We start from the raw sequence: 19,284 nt of genomic DNA, 5'->3' as shown, positions 1-19,284 counted from the left end.
ATCTTAGGCACAGATACAAAGTGGGCCTGATAGCATGAATATTAGTTACTATGTTTCAGAACACTAGCCAGTTATCTTAGTCTAGTGCATAGTAAATAGGTGGCAGTGAAGCACTATCTCTAGTACCCGAAGGCATCCTTGGCCACAGTATTAAGCATTGATGCTAAACGCAGTCAGAATGCTATGTAAGGCAATATGGTCAACTGAGCTCCTGTCAAGGAAGGGTTTCTGACACTGATGCCTTCCCATGTCAGGAATGCAGCCTGACAAAACCAAGATCCTGAGCAGAAAAGGAGAATTTTGGAAAGACTACACATTTTGATACTGCAACAGTACTGAAAGATTCAAAGTGACAAACAGCTGAACAAGTAGGCTGTGGGTTTGTCAGCAAATACAGGGATATTTTAGTGAATAACATCTGAAGGCTGGCACAAAAAGCTGTCAGGCTCACACAGAGGGGCATTTTAATAGCCCTGGCAATGATACTCAATCCTGTTTGCTTTGGAACCATGAAGACAGCCCCTGTTAAACTTACTGTGTTTAGCATCAATGCTTAACACTGTGGCCAAAGATGCCTTTGGGTATTAGAGATATTGCTTCACGACCACCTATTTAATATGCACTAGACTAGATCAAAATAACTGGCTTGTTCAGGTACTTTGTGTTGGACCTCTGGATTCCATAACACTTCCATGGGGGACATAGCAGTTCCTCTCCTGGGAAATATAGGGCCTAGAATGTCCCTCTAGTTGTCTCCTAATGCAGTTTAGCAAGCAGGAGAGCTAGCAACATGGCTTGGCATAGTTCTGTCATTTGTCCTCATTGAACTGCTTAGATAACTACAGGCCCCCATATGTTTGTTCTGAGGGGGTGTGCTGCTAAGAGGAATTGATAAAGCTGTGCAATATCATATTCAAAGTGTAGATCTAAGAAACCTGTCTTCAAGTCCACCAACCATTGGTAATTTTCTCTGTGTTGCAGTTTCTCATCTGTCAATTGCATTTAGTTGATATGTTGTTTTGGTACATTACTTGAACCTTGGGGAAAAAAGCTGTAATGCTGGGAGACTGCAGCTGACGTTCTTCCAGTAGTAAAAAGACTTGTGTGTTAGGTTTATGGCAGGCATGTCCCAGAATGCCAAATCTTTGCTTGGTTCTCGAATCTCCTAAACAAACATATTTGGAAGTAGGTTCTGCTAGGATAACTGGAACTTGCTTCTGAGTAAACATGCTTCAGATCAGTTTTAGTTGGCTTTTCTGCCTCAGTCAGTCTTTGCATGCTTACCACTGCTTATTTTATAGAGGTGATTTTAAGCTCTCTTTTTTTTAACTGAAGATTCTTGCTTGTTCTTCATTCAGGAGTTGGTAAAGTACTGAAAAAGATAAACAAAGCTATAGTCTCCAAGAAGAATAAAGATGTTGTGACAATTGCAAATGCAGTCTTTGCAAAATCTGGTTTGAAACTGGAAGTGCCTTTTGTTTCAAGAAACAATGAGGTCTTTCAGTGCAGCGTTAAGAGTGTAGACTTCGAGGATCAGAACACTGCCACTAATACTGTCAACCAGTGGGTCAAAAATGAAACTAAGGGTATGTGATACCAAGCAGCTAATTTACGTTTTTCCCTTGATACCCCTGTCTGTCTTGTTCAATCTCTCGATGTTAGGCTTATTTCTCTTCCACTCTTTCCCATTACAGCTTACGTTTAGGGTAGAGGCACAGTTACAGCTCTGCCAGTTTCAGTGTGTGTCCACCTCTCTTTTCTGAAAACGAGGGCATATGACGCTAGTCCAACCCCACCCTTTTTACTATAAAATCTGTGCTTTTAAAATTCAGCTTCAAACAGATTTCACAACTGATAAGCAGATAACCCATTGCCCCTCCAGGTGTGGCCAGTGAAAATGCTTTGCTGTAGGCTGTGAACATACTAGCCGCCTACAGCAAAGCAGTTTCCCTTAGCCACACCTGGAAGGGCAACAGGTTGATCTACTGATTATCTGCGAAATCTCTTTGAAACTGAATTTAAAACAAAAGCGGCTTCTGCCAGGTTTTACAGTAAAAAGGGGTGTGGTTTGGCTGGGGCAGGGTTTGAAGAGAGATGGAGATGCACTAGAACTGGCAGAACAGTGAGTATGTTTTTGTCCCTAGTGTGGTCCCAGCCCTAGTCTATAAACTGCTTGAAAACGGGACTGGTCTGTTTTGAACAGAACACTCACTGTTCTGTCGGTTCTTACACATCTCCACCCCTCTCTTCTGAAAATGGGGGCACACAGTGCTAGTCAAACCCTGCCCATTTATACTGTAAAATCTGGTGGGATCAGCTTGAGTGCATTTTTAAAAATTCAGCTTCAAAGAGATTTTGCAACTGACTGGCTAATCAACCCGTTACCCCTCCAGGTATGGTTAATGGAAATGCTTTGCTGTAGGCGGCTATTGTGTTCATGGCCTCTTTCTAAAGACTCTAGTCCCTGGCCCCCATGCTGCAATTGACCCCCTTCAACCTTCTGTTTCTTTCCAAATTCTTTGAAAATCTGAACTTTAAAGATGAGAAACACTTTAATTGATTTTTGTACACACTACCTGTGAGTACGTGCTCTTCTTTTAAACAAATAAAGCTATAAAATTGAGATCAATGTCAAATCTCATTCACTAAGCTAGGTGCATCCTTTTGATTACATTATCTTATGTGTGAGCCCACAGGTAGTTGTCATTTCCTTGGTACTCCCTTATCAGGATATTTTGTCAAGCACACCATATCCTCAACAATTTCATTCTGTCACCTGTATTGACATAAAGTTCATATCCTTGTATTTGTCTTTATGTTCTCTCCTTTCATTGTTCTTTGTTTTATGATAGATCTTAAAGCAAAAGTACCAATTGCCCTTAAGTTGGGTAGTATGTGAGCTGGGGAGAGAGTGACACATAATTGAAGTCTGTTTATTTCTTGTTTGCAAGTGCACTATATTTGGTTAATTGTGTACTGTTATATATTGCTTTTTTAAAAAAACCCAAAACATTAATTGAAAAGGTCCATGGAGTAATTTGCCCCAAGAAATTTAGAGGCTAGTTCCAGGGGTTGGGAGCTCTAGCCCCTTTATAAATGTTTCTTGTGTTTATTAAATCACTGTTGAACTCCAGCATGGTTCCTCTGTGTAGCCTATTGCTTTGAATTTTGTTGCAGCTTTTATTTAATGCAACTTGGTATTAATATATTTTATTTTGCTCTTCTTCCCACCTCTTTTTAATAAGTTATTTTTCCTGCTGATAATGTATAGATTTTTCTTTTGCTTGTTTCAGGTATGATCGATAATGTCTTATCTCCAGATGCTCTTGATAGTGAGCTCACCAGATTGGTGCTGGTAAATGCAGTATACTTTAAGGGACTATGGAAATCACGTTTTCAGCCAGAAAATACAAAAAAGCGAACATTTAATGGAGCTGATGGAAAGAGTTATCAAGTACCTATGCTGGCTCAGTTGTCGGTGTTCCGATGTGGTATGTTCAAGAAAACTCTTTAATTTTTAAATGTCCATGCAACCCCACTCTGAATTCTCTGCAAAACTCAAGCTCAGATGTTAATTGCAAATAGTTCTTGTGGCAAAACCAACTTCTAGTGACATCAGCTGAAAACATATTTGTTTGCCTGGATGTTTGAGAGAGATCTCATCTGAATTTAGCAATGCTAGTATTGTGTTGCTATATTTATTTTAGTTTTGTAGTTCTTAGATGTTCTAACTATGGTAAATGATGGTATTTTTACTGAGCTGTATGCTGCCTGGGCTCCTTTCGGAGGAACACCATAAACATGTGGTTATTTACAAATGGAAATTACATTTAATAGCTAGTTTATTTGAAGTTTTTTTGTGGGGGGGGTTGGAAATAGCCTTCTATCTAAGCAGCTAGATTTAGGACTGAGGCATTAAGTAATATGGGCATCTCACATTCAAAAATTAGTGTTGGGGTAGTGTCTAGTTTCATGCCCTTAAATGTTTACAAAATGGTATTCCTTGATAGATTGAGATCTTGTTCACATTGAAAAATGTAAATATTCCTGTCATTAGGAAGCTGCCTGCTACCAGATCAGAATACATAGCTATCTAGCACAATATTATATATCCTGACTGGCAGTAGCTCTCTGAAGTCTCTGGGGAGTAGTCTTTCCCATCACAGGCTATCTGGTCTTTTAAACTACAGATACCAAGGACTGAATCTGGGGTCTTCCATATGCAAAGCATGTGCTGTGCCACTGTTCTATAGTTCCTAAGTACTGACTTGATTATGATCATGCTTGGCCATTGACTAAACTGGCTGGGGTTGATGGGAGTTGTAGTCTGACAACATCTGGGGACCCAAGGCTGAAGAACAGTGTTCTAGACCACAGATAAGGAACCTGTGGCCTTCCAGATGTTGTTGAACTACAATCCTAATAATCCCTGGCCATTGGTAATCCTTGCTTGGGTTGATGGAAATTGGAGTATGTATGGAAATTATTTCGTTGGCATGTGCCAACCACTACAATTGATGTTGCCTGAGGCTACCTTTTTAATACGACAATAAGCTTGGCTATCTGGTCACCCTTTCTTTGCCAATAACGCTTTGATCAGCTCAGAGTCTGGCTGATTCTTTTGTGAAAAATATTTCAAGATCTTCTTCAGTTGCCTTGAAGGAGGAAGTTAATAGAAGTCTCTGTTTGCTGAGAAAGAAATGACTCAGCACTAGCATGTTAAATCTTGTAACTTTTCCAAGCTAAGTTGCTTTCTAACATGCTGTCTGAAGGAAAACAAAATATTTTTCAAGGATGGGGAACAGTAGTCCTCCAGATGATGTTGGACTCTCAACGCCCACTAGCTCCAGCTAGCATGGCACCAATAGTCTGGGATGATGGGAGTTGATAGTCAACATCTGAAGGGCCACAGGTTCCCCATCCATGTGCTGGTTTATCACTTTCAGAATTACCTCTTCCAGCGAGTACTGCTCTAAACATCAAGTGGGTATGTGCCTTTCATTCTTGTCAGTGTTGGATCTCTGCCAACTTTGAGCTTCATGCAATTCTAAACATTTTGTGTAGTTAGTATATGGTCTCCCTAATCAAAACTAGGACTATCATCCTGTTAAAGAATCCCAAGCTAATTATTAGGAATTCTAGTTTATTAATAGGTTGCATTTTCATACCTTGACAGTTGCATGAACAGGTGGTTCTGAAGAAAAATGAGAGGGGAGAGATAATGGAATATACAAGTGGGGGGGACAGCAAAGGAAAATGTTGCTTTTTAAAATGGCACCCAGTTAATTGGGGGCAAACATTTATAGTGCCATATTGTGCAAGTTTGCTTGGAAGCAACTCTGACTGGGTTTAGTGGGGTTATTCTTTACTAAATGGATTAGAATTGTAACCTAACCCACTTTGGAAAGTCTTAATTAGTTTGTTCAGAGTGATCAGTTAAACTTTACAGACCTAATAAAAATGCTAGCTTATAAGATATCTGTATTACACAACAGTAAAATCTACAAATAATTGTTTAATATTTCAGGATCCATGAAAGAGCAAGCTTATTGCTAATTAAACCAGTAGTGTAATCTTCTGAAGTTGGTTGTTGAATTTTGCTTTATTACTAGCGTGGCCATGTAAAATATTTCACATAGCATAAGCATTTGTGCAAATTTTACACAACATCAATGATTATGTTGTGTACCAGTTAGAAGCGGCCAGCTTATTTAAATGTTAAATGTAAGTACAAGACAAGAACAGGAATCCTTAACCACTAAAAACCTTTTCCTAATTCTGTAGAAAGTACTTCTTCTCCTTAGTGTATGCTTATATAGAGACAAACTAATTGTTGTAAACCACCCAGAGAGCTTCGACTATGGGGCGGTATACAAATGTAATAAATAAATAATAATAATAACTAGCCTTGGAAACTTAACTCACTTCTTTCCCAGACAGTATAGATAGACATTTCATCTTTGATGCACTAGTTCTACTGACCATTAAAATGCTTCAGTAGGGCTCTTGCTAGCATAAACTCAAATTTCCAGTCAACTACTTGAATTTCCCTGGTTTTGTAATGTGTATGAGAGCTTGATTTTTTATTCCTACTGCCTGTGCTGCACTATAACTTTCATTTTCTGGTCCTTGAATAGCCCAAGATTCTTTGTTTATTGGGCCCCAGCTATTATAGAAAACTGGTCTCTAAATTACTGCTTTTTTCTGTAGTCTAGATATTATTATTATTATAATTATTATCATTATCATTATTATAGTTTTATTTGTACCTCGCCTTTTGGCCAGAAGGCCCTCAAGGCAGCTTACAAGTACATCAGTATAAGCAATACAATTCAGAATCAAGTAACATCATAAAAAAAGCAACAACAACTATCAGAAATTGTACAATGTATACAATACATTAACTAGATATAAAATAAGGTAATTCCCACATCATATCATAACAGTTATCAGAAAACAAAAACAAAACAAAGCAGTAAGAACAAAGAATCTTCCATGGTCTTCTCCAAGGCAACCCCAAGACGACTCTAAGTATTGTAGTTTGCGTGCCGCCGAGGTGCTTCCTCAGGCGGCCCCTCCCCTCCATATACCTGGAGCAGAGAAAAAACAGGATGACAGAGTTGTAGAGTAAGTGGCCACAGCTGCAGCAGCACACAGAGTCCTTCCAAACACAGAGTCCTTCCACACACACCCCAGTTAGTGTTTAAGGATGTTATGCATTTGAGAGTAGAAGCCTTTACTGAAACTCTAATACTGGGTTTTATCCAGCGTAGTACTGAGTAAATGTCCCATCAGCCTAAGGATTTCTGCTTGTGTAAAGGGACTTTCCCTCCTCTCCACCCCCCATGTTTCCCTAAATCTGTTCTAGGGGTTTCCTCATCCTCCAGACAAGATTTGGCCAGTGCACATGTAGGAGAGAGGAGAAATCCTGTCGTGCAAGTGGAAATCTTTGCACTGATGGGATGCTTGCTTAGCACTACGTTGGACACAACCCACTACTTGGAAAGCATTTTGTACACAGTCATAACTTGCAGTAATTTAAGACTGCATGTACTCGGTGACCACAGAATGCTGAGCTTTGTGGGCAGAGAAGAGGTGGATTTTATCCCTTCAAGTGTATTATGCACTCTTGCTCATCCCTTCTGGGATTTTTGGTAAAGTTTTTGTGGCCGCCTTTGTGTTGTGCTATATTTCCTAATAGTTTTCTTGATGTCCTCATAATATCCACTACATAGCAACAGTTTGTTCCACTGGTATTCAGAAGTTACAGACAGTTGGTGTGACACTTGACAGGTTTGGGAACATCTGTTTCTCCAGTTTCAAACATAGCTTGAGAAAACAGGGAAAGCCGCTCTGTTTTTCTGTGTGTCTTCTTCCTTTCAGCTCTAATCTTTTGCAATAGGTGTTGAGAGACAGTTGCTATCAGTAGCATGCCTTCATATGCAGTTATGTTCTTCATACCACCCTGGTATCTGCAGTGATGAAGGGTGGGTTATAAAAATTTTTAAACAAAGTCCTTACAGTGGACGTCATGGCTTATGGCCCAGTGATGGCTGAAGGCTTCATTACTACCTTCCTATCAAGTGACTGAGACCATCATCAGATTGTTGTTGAATTTATTACTCACCTTTCACCAATAGGTTCCAGGGTGAATCACAACAATATAAATTACCTTACTAAAAACAAATTACAATCACAACTAGATAGGGTCCTAAAAGTAAAACTCTCAAGTGTCAAAAGCCAGGGTGAGAGGTGTCTTCAACATATGATGAAAGCTGTACAATGAAGTTTCCAGGCACACCTCTGTGTGTGAGCACGTACAGGAGGGCCTAGCTTATATGGCAGGTTCCGTTCCGGACCCCCGCCGTAAAGCGGAACCCCATTGAGTATAATGGGGCGCGTTGCGCCAAAATGCCACAAAATCTGCTTTAAAATGGGGAATGAAAGCTGTCGCATTAGCGGAATGCCAGGAAGCGAAGCACCGGGAAGCGGGACCCTACTGTATATAAAGCAGGCCAGCACTTGTATCTCTTAATTATGCGAACTTCACCAGGGACAGACTAGGTCTAATGGCTCCCCGGATTGGTTTCTTCCTGCTGGTAGCATGAAAGAGAATTGGTTGGACTCATTCAGCTTCCAAGTAGGCAAAATTGTATGGAGATGGTGAAATGGATCTGACTCGAAATAAGTAATTGGTATTATCCCCATTGTGAATTAGAATAAAATTTCTTGATAAGTTATTTTTGTTCAGGACTTTGTGTTCATCTCTTGAGCCCAGCAAAGACTTTCTGATGGGCTTGGGGCCAAAGAGGAGAGGGAACAAGAAGTGAGGCTCGCCTTTCAACCTGAAATGTTCGTGGTTGTGCTGGCTTCCCCATGGTATCTTCACCTGCATGGTGATTAGGGAGAGGTGACCTGCAGGGCAACAGCTACATATGAAATGAAAGGGGCAAGTGATCCACAAGGGGGGAGGGCAAAAAAAGGGCATTTCCCCCCTCTTCCTGTGTGCCTGCAGCTTCCTTGTAGATCACTAATTCTCGCCTTCTGCTGCTGGAGGGGACAAGGAGAGGACAAGCTGCCTGGGCTCCTTCTGGGAGGAAAGATGGGATATAAATTTAATAATGTGAACTGGAAGGCTGGGCAGCAGAAATGCTTTGAAACTCTTTCCCTCCACCCTGATCAAATTTGATCCAACAGCTACTTATTACTGAGACATTATTGCAGTCGTGCAATACAAATTGAAGGTGTGTGTTTGTTTTTACCCCATTTCTTCCCTTTTTTCTTTTCTTTTAGGCACAACAAGTACTCCTAATGACTTGTGGTATAATATTATTGAGTTGCCATACCATGGTGAAAGTGTCAGTATGTTGATTGCTCTGCCCACGGAAAGCACAACTCCTTTGTCTGCTATTATTCCTCACATTAGCACAAAAACTATACAGAGCTGGATGACAACTATGGTGCAGAAGAGAGTCCAGGTTATTTTACCCAAGTATGTACCATTTTCTTTATCTTACATGAGAAAACCCCTGTTGAAAAATCTTCAGCAGTTAAAGACTAATTTTAATCTCAGACTGATGCTTTTCTATTGCTCCCAACAGGTTTACAGCAGAATCAGAAACAGATTTAAAGGAACCTCTACGAGAGCTTGGCATTCGAGATATGTTTGAGCACTCAAAGGCAAACTTTGCAAAAATAACAAGTGAGTTGCCCTCTGATTCTCTTCTCTGTGGGTTCTAGGAGTGGGGAGCTATGGAAAGAAATAGGTTACTTTGACTTTATGCCACGTGTCACTGAAGCTCAGTCTCCAATTTACTAAATTAGCAAAATAGAACATGACTTAGTGATCTGTGTTGGTGTAAAAGTTCCCATACCAAGTGTTTGTTTCAAGTCAGTGTTTTTCCTAGGTGTCGCACTATTGAGACTGTGCGTTGGTGAAAAGTGTGATAATCACGATGTTAACCACTAGACGTTTAACTAGGCTGACTTTAGTATTCACCTAGCCTTTAGATACTGGATTAAAGTGGCTTATGCGGGCCCCTCCCTAGGATATTTAAATCTTCTCTGGAAAGATGCTTTTACTAGTTCATGGTCAAAAACTTTTCTCGATAAACTTAATGTGCTAGGTTTTTCATTGGGTTTTCTCTCCACACTAGAGTCCGAGACAGCAAAACAGATTATTGGGAAACGGATCAAAGATATCAACCTTCAATATTCCATGTCAAATGCATGTAAATCTTGTTCACCCATGCACTTAGACCTGAGATTTGCATTTCCTGACCATGCTGCATATCTGGAGAACTTGACCATTCCAAAATATCGCCACGCTTTTCCCAGAGCTAGATTAAATTGCCTTTCCTTCGCAATACTAGAAGGTTGCTACCAAAATGTTCCCTACGAAAATCGTTTATGTCCCTGTAGGAATGCTGATGTTGAATCACTGGTCCATGTTTTCTTTGTCTGTAACTTTTACAATGTCGAACAATCCAGATTTTTACACCCTATCATGGCAAGCTTCCTTGGTAGGTCTGTGGATTGGTATTTGAAATACCTGCTGGCCGATACAGATAAGTCAATCACAGAGATAGTAGCCAAGTTTCTTAATTCAATCCAAAGTATACGTAAGAAGGTCCTCCTTTTAAATATTAATGCTTTATTTTAAAGCCATGCTGTTATTTATATTTTATTGCATAGCCTAGATGTCTTTTAGAGTGTTTGTCTAATCAATTTGTATATTGGGTCTGTGACCGCATAATAAAATTTAATTTGATTTGAGCATTCACTGATGTTGGTTGGAGGTATTAGAATGGTTTAAAGCAGTCAACGTCAGAACAGCTTCTGACTGGTTTCTGTTATAGAGAGAGGCAAAGATCTCTTTTATTCTGCATGTGTAGATGATGTTAAACACAGGTAGTCGCTATATTACCATAAAATATAATTAGGGCAAGCACTTAAGGACAGTTACCCATAAGCTATCTTTCTTTGGCATTGGGGGGAAGGGAAAGCAATTTTTAAAAACACTTGCAGCTAGACTATCTGGCAGCCACTTAATGCACACAGTCAAACTGTTTCCTGTGAAATCTAACTTTAGCAAGTGAGAAACACTTAAACTAGCAACATTGCAACTTTAAATCTAAATTGAAAATCCTTCAGGTTGTGTATAGAATTGGTTTCAAACAGTGCACTTAAGTTTCAAAGGTCCACTTTCCCCTATAAAACAGTGGGAAAAGATATGTCATATCAGTGATCCGAAATATCCATTCAGAGTGCTTAGTCTATTGTAGTGATAGCTGACAGTATGTGGCATTGGTTCTACAGCTCTTAAAAAATAAGACGATTGACAACTTTTTGTTTTCTGTATTGAAAGCAGTGTTGTTGCCACTATGATAACTTGTAAGGAATAAGCAACACAAGTAACTAATGTTGTGCCTTTATAATTTTTCACTATTTTTTATAATTTTTCATTATTTTTTAGAAAGGGCAGTTATGCAAAAGCTTTATGTTACTCAAGTATCAAAAGGGTGGAAGATCGCCAGCTTTGTACCAGTCTTAAAAAGGGATTTGAGGGGAACTAGGAAATTATACTGATGTTAGCCTGACACAGGGGTAGCCAATGTGGTGGCCTCCCAATGATGTGCAACTCGCTTTAACCCCAACCAGCATGGCAAATGGTCAGGCATAATGGGAGTTGTAGTACATCAACATTTGGTGGGTACCACATTGGTTACTCCTGGCCTAATGTATGCCCTGGTGTGAAGCATTAAACTCCAAATTGTTAAAATGTCATTTATTTATTTATTGAAGTGTTTATAATCTGTACTTTCATAAAAGTTTATCAAGGTGGTTTACAATATATAAAATCATAATACAATCATTAAAAGCATCCATTAAAACATCAGTAAATGCTGGCTGGATAAAAAGAAAAATACATATTATTATGTCTAAACAATAGTTTTCAGAAGACATATAAAAGAAGGCAGGGATGGTTCCTGCCAAACCTCTGCTGGCAGGGAGTTTCACAGGGCAGGGTCTGCCACATTAGAGGCTTGGTCCCAAGTGAAGGCCAACCAAACCTCGGGGGCATGTGAAACCATCAGAAGTGTCCCATCGAAGGCTCTCACTGATCAAGTTGGAGCATAAGAGATCAGGCAATTCTTAAGGGTAGAACAGAATATGTTTGTAGAGGAAGAATGAGGTGGTTTTTGCGGAGGAACTGCAGTCTAATCAACCATTTTTGAATTCCTTGAAAGTTAAGAAATGAAACTTTTTATATACTTTGGTTTCCAGAGTCTCTCACCAAAGGCTCTTGGATAAACTGAGCAGCTATAGGGAAAAAAGGACTTATAGAACAATAACTGGTTAAAGAACAGGGCATTGAGGGTGGGGAATTAATGGGTGATCACAGTGACAGATACTATAAGACTTATATCTCTCTCCACACACTGCATAGATTTTTCTACTATCTCAAATAAAAGAATTCAGGGTCACTGAATGAAACAGTATATCCAGGACCAACCAAATTTCTGCTTCGTACAATACATAATTAATATATAGAATTCACAGCCACAAGCTGTGCTAATGGCCACTGGCTTAGATCTCTTTAAAATGGGATTAGATAAAGTTTATGAAGTACAGGTCTATCAAGATGTATTAGCCATGAATCTCCAAATTCCTGAGAAAAAATGTTTCCCACTTACGACATTTGAAGCCCTTTGCTGCTTGACATCAGGACTGCCTGTCTCCATATTTTTAGCGGAGAACATTCTGCAGGTGCCCTTGCTGTCTGAAGTAAGACTGGTAGCTACTAGGAAGAGAGTCTTCTCAGTGGTAACTCCCTAGCTATGGAATACTTTCTCTGGTCCTTTTGACCAACAGTCTTCTAGTTTTTCAAGGCCTTCTAGATATAATTTTATTCCCTCTTGTTTGTATCTGGTTTAAGATATTGCTGCTTTTGCTTATCGTGATTCTGCTTTTGTCTTTTTTATTTTTTTAATATGTATTGTTGGCATATGATTCAACACACACATATTTAAAATGTTCAATATCTTTAGCATATGGGAAAAATTGAGATCATAATAGGAACATATAGAATTAAATTTTGCATCAACTTCTACTTTTGTCTTTGTACTATTAAAATGAGTTTGCTTCTCCATGAGCATGTATATACATACATTTACACGTGTCTTATGTTTGACTCTTAACAGGAACAGGAAACATTCATGTATCTCAGATCTTACAAAAAGCAAAAATTGAAGTGAGTGAAGATGGTACCAAAGCATCTGCAGCAACAAGTAAGGATTTGACTGTTTCAACTAAACAACCAGTGATGCATTTAGAAATTTTAGTTTAAAAAAAAAATTCATTAATTTTAAGGCACAGATGAAATGGCACTGCCAAGCTAGAATCATTTAAAACACATCAAGAAAGTACTGCATTTTGTCAAAGCCTAATAGAAGCACTTTGTGGGACAAAATTCTCTGCTTAGAGAATGTTTTGATTTTTTTTTTGAGCAAGCAGTTTAGAATTTTTTTAATAGATAAGTCTAAAGCAGTGCCATTCATACACTTGCCAAAGAAAGATGACACTTCAGTATTTCCTAACTGTAGAGTCTTTTGCCCAAACCAAAATATAGTTTAAGGTGTTTAGGGTGCAATCCTATAGGTATTTATGCTGGGCTGAGGGGAGTTAAGATATGGCTGAGCTGGATGATGTAAATGCCACATCCTGGCTTAACCGGGAAACCCATCCCTTCTGGCTCAGCTGGGGCTCAGCTGAAACTGTTGTAAATTTTACTGGTGTAAGTCTCCCCAAAAGGGTGGTCCAAGAGTGTGGCGGCAGCAGGACTGAGGGGGAGGGAGACATGCTGTATCCTGCGTCTGTTTTGCTTGGTCATGTGACCTCCAGCCCTGGCGTAAGTTAAGCTTGGAAAAAGGGTGGCCTAAGTAAAACACACACAATACCTCTGTTTTTTGCTGTTTCTTTTCCTTCCACTGGGCTCTGCCAGCTGAGCCAGCATTCTCCCCTCCCAAGGGCTCCTGAATGCAGTTAAGATCTGGCGTACTTTAAGCTGGCATAATTTTAGCCAGCTTAAGTTACACTAGCTTCCCCAATGTAGGATTGCTCTGCCTGTCTTGCTAATAATGGATTCTGTGAGCTGCTGCTTGCACACTCTCACCACATGCCCCGACTACTTAAAAGGTAAATATACGAAACTCTTCATTCAGGAAGCACTAATTATTGTTATAATTATTATTTACTAAATTTGTCAATTTTTTACCAAAAAAGTCTGAGTTTAAAAATATATATAAAATACAAAGTGACTTATAAAAATATTTAAAATACGTCAGTAAAATACATCATTTCATTAGGCAATAATGTATTGCTTTTGGCACCTGCTAAAACCTTTTTTGTTTAGGTAAACCTACCCAAGCATCTAATTTTAACATGTAATTTGAATAAGTACATTTGTTTTGGAACTGCTGGTTTTGATAAACATTTTGTGTCAACTTATTTTTAATGTTTAATTTTTAATGAATATTATTATGGTGATGTAAAATACTTAGAGTGCAATCTTCTGGTAGTTATGCTGGGCTGCGGGGCTTCAGGATGCAGCATAGCTGCAATGGAGAAGGGAGGGTGTTGGTGCTGCCAGGCTCCGCCAGCAGAAGACTGACCCAGGCACAGCTGTGGAACTCAGCCACCACCCAGGCACAGCCAGGGCCTAGCTGGCTCAGCTGAGAGCAGCGCAAGTGGAGCTGGTGAAGGGCCTGAAAATGGGGTGTTCTGGAGGTGTGTTGGGGGTGGAACCAAGGCGAGGAGGACTTGCACCATATTCTGAGCCCATTTGCAGCCCTCAATCCTGGCAGCTGATGTGCTGGGAAAAGTGGTACTGGAAGGAAATGTGCATTTCATTTCCTTCCCCCGAGCTCTGCTGGCACAGCCAGCATCCTCCCCTCCCAGTTGCTCCTGAACGGAGGTTGGATGTAGCGGCCCCTTCCACCAGCTCCATTTCTGTCTCTGACGAATTGGATTGTGAACTTGCAGGGTTTTTGTTTAAGCAGTATATGAAGCCTGTTAAATAAATAAAATGGAGAAATAGGTTTAGAATGACTAACCATTCTGTTTTTGTTTGTCCAAGCTGCAATTTTAATAGCCAGGTCATCACCACCTTGGTTTGTAGTAGACAGGCCATTTCTGTTCTTCATACGACACAATCCTACAGGTAAGTAGTTCTGGGCTGCTTAATTTTGTGTTCACTTCCTTATTTTCACATGGGCTTAAACGCAAACAGATGACTGAAGCTGAAAACAGTCTCTTATCTGCTTCCTTGTATTACAGAATTTAGTTCTGAAGCTCCTCCCTTCTTATATGGTGCATAAGAGATTTCTTCTCTTGGAGGCAATACAGCAGTCTGCAGCTGTGCAGGATTTCAACACTTGAGGGACTGTTGCTAGGAACTAACGGGCCCCTCTATTCCACAGGCATATTTATTAGCTCATCTAAATATATGGTACATGCTGGGGGTAAAAGTGCCAGCATTGTGGAGGAGAATACTTCTGGCATTAGCTCCCAGACGCGGGCAGCTTAGGACATCAAAGGCACATTTATTTGATTCTGAAGAGGAGCACTGGCCAGTTGTCAAAGCACACATCTCCTCTCTTTGCTCTGTTTTTCTTCTAATTGATATTCTAGGCTCAGCATAAGCTAGCTTCTTAGAAAAAACACCCCCACCCCCAGAAGAAGGGATGGAGGGACTGGCACATCTTAACAATATCTGTATGAAGTGATTCAGTCATCACATTTTCTCCACCGCCACTCTCCAGCATCAAAAACAGGCTAAGAACGAAATCTGCTGGCAGGGACTGAATATTTTAAATGTGTCCTACAGAAGAGGTAGTTTGACTTCCGTCGAACTTTCTAGGAAGTGATGCATAGGGTAGCAGCCTCAGATACATACTTTACTAAAGCTGTGCCTGGTGAGCTACATCTTTTAAATAACAAATCAAACTAAAACCAGCACACTCCATACATCCAGATTCTCACACACAGGGTGTATATATGATATTCATGGCAATAGCAAAAGAAAATTCAAATTTTAATTCAGGAAGAGTTCTTGATATATAACTTCCTAATAAGTTTTTTAAGTGATGACTTGAGAATGAACGTTATCCTTCAACATGCAGAAGGGAATAGGGATGGCAGGACTAACATACTTGTCACCACAGTTCCCCCCACCATGCATTCTCCGATTGTTTTGAACAGCTAAATACAACTATTTGCTTGTTAATACTGCTTTTGGTCCTTAGTATAGATAATATATATCACTACGTTCAAAGTGCAACATTTATTTATTTAAAGTGTTTCTATCTGGCCCTTTAGCTGAAAAGGCTCCCAGAGTGTCTTATTACATTCAGATTAAATCAAAAGATTAACTTGTGTAGTGACATGTCTTTCATCGCAAAATAGCAGAAACGTGGTCCACCCAAAATGCAGAAAGATGGGATTCAACTTATTAACAACCACTTTACAATATATTTTTAAATTAGTTCACTAAATTATTATTGATCTCTGTTAAAGAGGTTTCAAATAACAGTTATGACTGTAACTGCCATACATGTTTCGACTAGTGTCCTCTTCAGTGGCTGAAGTTTGAGTTAACAAATAGAAAAACGGCAACTTCTGTCAATATTCAGAGCTGAACTCATCAAGAAAGTTGGGTTCGTCATACTAGTCTACATCATTAAGATACCTGAGGTGAATAAGAAGTGGAAGATGGTGATTCTCTCTAAAAATCATAAGGAGAACAAATATTCATCTGAAAGCATCACATAGAACTAGGGGTTGCCCAGTTTCCTGTGCCTGAGAGAGCTGCATGACCGGGAAGCAATAGGTATTGCTTTTCCCATTGCTACATCTCTCTGATGGGTAGAATTATGCCTATTAGATTGTTGCATCCCTTCTAGAACAAAAAGGTAGCAATCTCACAGAGGACCCAACTGGTTTCCACTGGTCATTGCTGCTGATATGGACCCTACCTTGCTGATACCTACTTTGCATACGTACTTATGGTCTGCATGGCTTGCAGGTGTGGGTGGGGGTAAGAAGGGAGTACAGTGCATGAATTCAAACAAGAAGGATCTCTGTGTATTTGAGGTTTTGTTTTTTCCCTGGCAGCAGATGCAAGCTGATGAACAGAGCCACCCTCTGATACACACATATACCAGTAGATAAAGTCACTTTTGTGAACTGGCTAGTTGGAGCTTGGGTCCAAAGTGTGTGCCTTGCTCTCTTCCTTTTTATTCTTGGGGATCACTGACTCTGTGTGCTGTTCAGTTATAAACTTGGGGGGGGCAAGGGTTCTGGAAAGTAACCCTAATTGGTGCAGTTAAACTGCATTGTACTCCAAATGTTGAGTATTTAAGTCCCTTTGATTTTCAGTGGAGCAGGTAAATATATACTTACAAATGTTTTTGACTGAAATGAATGGGATTCAAAAGTGCTTCACTTCTTACTGGATACTGCTCTTTATGTGAAATTATTAAATGGAAAAGGAGCTTGTGACGATCCCACAGCTGGCTCTACCTGAGATACTCCCACCAGGGCCACTACCTGTCAGGATCTCTGTTTTTATTTGTTCTCTCACATGCTCTAGTACAGATCTCACAAGATCCCACTGCTAGGCAGCACCACCAGCCACTCCCTGTAAACAATACTGCTAGAGACTTTGCCTTAGTCTCCCTGTGGCTTATTGTTACTTTGTGTCTGGGTGTGCTTGCTATCCACAACCCCTTTGTATCTTTGTCTATAAAGCATACAATCCTGGGTTGCTCTGGATACTTGACAATGTTACAATATCTCCCTTCACTGCTGCCACCATTTATTTGATACTGTTTCCCTCCAGCCTTGGTAATTACCCTGCCCTCCCTTCTGGTCTGTGTATCCCCAGCCAAGGATCAGGCTTTTGGTAAACCAATAAAAGTATTTATTTGAAAACACCAGGAAATAACAAGATTACTTTAGGAATGTTTAACTAGCGTATGGTTTCATTTAGTGTCACTTTTTATGTTTCCAGTCATATATATTCTGTCTAAATACCAGCCAAATATAATTCAAACCTCCCTCAGAACTCTGCCAATCACTCCTCCCAACAACTCTCCTCTCCCCAGAACTCAGCTCCTCCCTCTCTCCAACAACTCCCCCTTACTCAACTGTCATCCTCTCATTTGTACCTTCAGCCATTCAAACACTCAGCCAATCATCATCCAACATTCTCCAGCATTCTAGCCCATGTACTCCCCCCTCTCACTCAGTCACTTACCATATATCGCTTAATAAACCTGCACTTACCATATTTACAGTTATCAAACTATAGAGACACCACAGAGCTCTTGTCAGGTTTTAGAATTGTCAGATGTCTTTACTTAATGAAAGCAGTACTGGTTTCTACTAGGATAGTTTGGCTCTTAAAACATGACTTTGTCTCTTTCAAAACTAATCAGATATATGGATATCTACTGATTTTAAAGAATTCTCACATAATTATCTGACTTTTAACCAATTGATTGAATTGTTCATATTATCAAGTCAGGTCTCTGAGATGTTGAATTCATAGACTTGTGAGAATCACAGTACCATTTCCTATTAGAAGGAAGCTATATGATATTTCCTATTACAGCAATGCACCAGAATAAAAATGGCCTCAAATGTAAACGTTTATCTTTGAGGATCACAGACTAAAATTTGCTTCCACCTAGTAGTCATTGATTAATTTAAAGCTTGCTGCCTAACTGAAAATACTATTGCCTAGATTCTGTTAAACATTCTGTTTCTGTTGAACCAACTGGAGGCTTTTGTTTTGTTTTGTGACAAAACATGGCATTTATGAATTAAACAATATCTGCCATCACATTTTCTCGTTCTACAGGTGCAGTTTTGTTTATGGGACAAGTCAACAAACCTTGAATGTGGGAGATCTTCCTTCTGAAGCAAATTTAAAAACTGATGCCATTCTTCTGTTAAATATTTTTGTACACTATTCATTGGCTATGAACAAGCTTTTGAGTGTGGTTGGTCAACTAGGTTTTGAAAAGGAGTCTTAAGTAGCTGGGGAGTGTTGTGGAAAAATAGAATGCCTTTTCAAAACAATTTAAATATTTTTAAAACTACTGATTAGTTACTTGTGCTAATAACTTTTGAATTTTTTTTGGTCTAAGTATTTTGTATTGTGATTTGAAGTCTTTTAACCAGAGTTGGTACTAAAGGGACAACTTCAATTTTTGTTTGGTTTGGTTTGTACATACATGCCCTTCTACTACTGTTGTCCATTGAGTGCTTTGATGAAGCATTGCCACTAGAAATTTAAAGCTTTAGCATTTATTTTATATTGTGCATGTATTGCTCAAACTTAAACAACTAATGTCCCAGTTAACGCCTTTGCATTGGTGTAATGTAAACTTGTCATTGCTAGTATACACTTTGTATGGATTTAAATTTTATATTTTTTTGTACAAAGAAAAAAAATAAAAGCATTATGAACAGTTGAAAGCAGTGTAGTATCAAAATGATGTTGGCAGTGATGATTAGTGATTCTCCAACGAGATGAATGTAAAAGTCAGCTGCCAAGTAGAAGGTAACACAAGTTTGAATTCTCTTATGGAATTTTACTGCACTTACACATATGTGCTAAACAGCTCCAGCAAAGAATGACCTTTGTTCAGTCAATATTCTGAAATGTTCCAGATTGTCTTATGTATGCAGGTAACTTAAAATGTGATTACTGGAGGT

The 19,284-nt window shown here is 39.4% G+C and overlaps 1 protein-coding gene across 1 annotated transcript in view; it reads left to right on the top strand.

Annotated features, from left to right (window-relative positions):
* Positions 1–19,044, top strand: part of SERPINE2 (serpin family E member 2) — a 45,963-nt gene extending 26,919 nt beyond the window's left edge. The window contains exons 3-9 of the mRNA XM_061636801.1: positions 1,359–1,586; positions 3,294–3,491; positions 8,794–8,992; positions 9,102–9,202; positions 12,705–12,791; positions 14,639–14,722; positions 18,425–19,044. Of these exons, the coding sequence (XP_061492785.1) occupies positions 1,359–1,586; positions 3,294–3,491; positions 8,794–8,992; positions 9,102–9,202; positions 12,705–12,791; positions 14,639–14,722; positions 18,425–18,462 (935 nt within the window). The 3' untranslated portion in view covers positions 18,463–19,044. The remainder of the gene's footprint in view (positions 1–1,358; positions 1,587–3,293; positions 3,492–8,793; positions 8,993–9,101; positions 9,203–12,704; positions 12,792–14,638; positions 14,723–18,424) is intronic.
* Positions 19,045–19,284: the final 240 nt, after the last annotated feature.

This window comes from Rhineura floridana, chromosome 7 (assembly GCF_030035675.1).
Source record: "Rhineura floridana isolate rRhiFlo1 chromosome 7, rRhiFlo1.hap2, whole genome shotgun sequence".
Taxonomy (NCBI): Eukaryota; Metazoa; Chordata; class Lepidosauria; order Squamata; family Rhineuridae; genus Rhineura; species Rhineura floridana.
The sequence above is the reverse complement of the archived record's forward strand: the minus strand, read 5'-3'. Positions and strand labels throughout refer to the sequence as shown.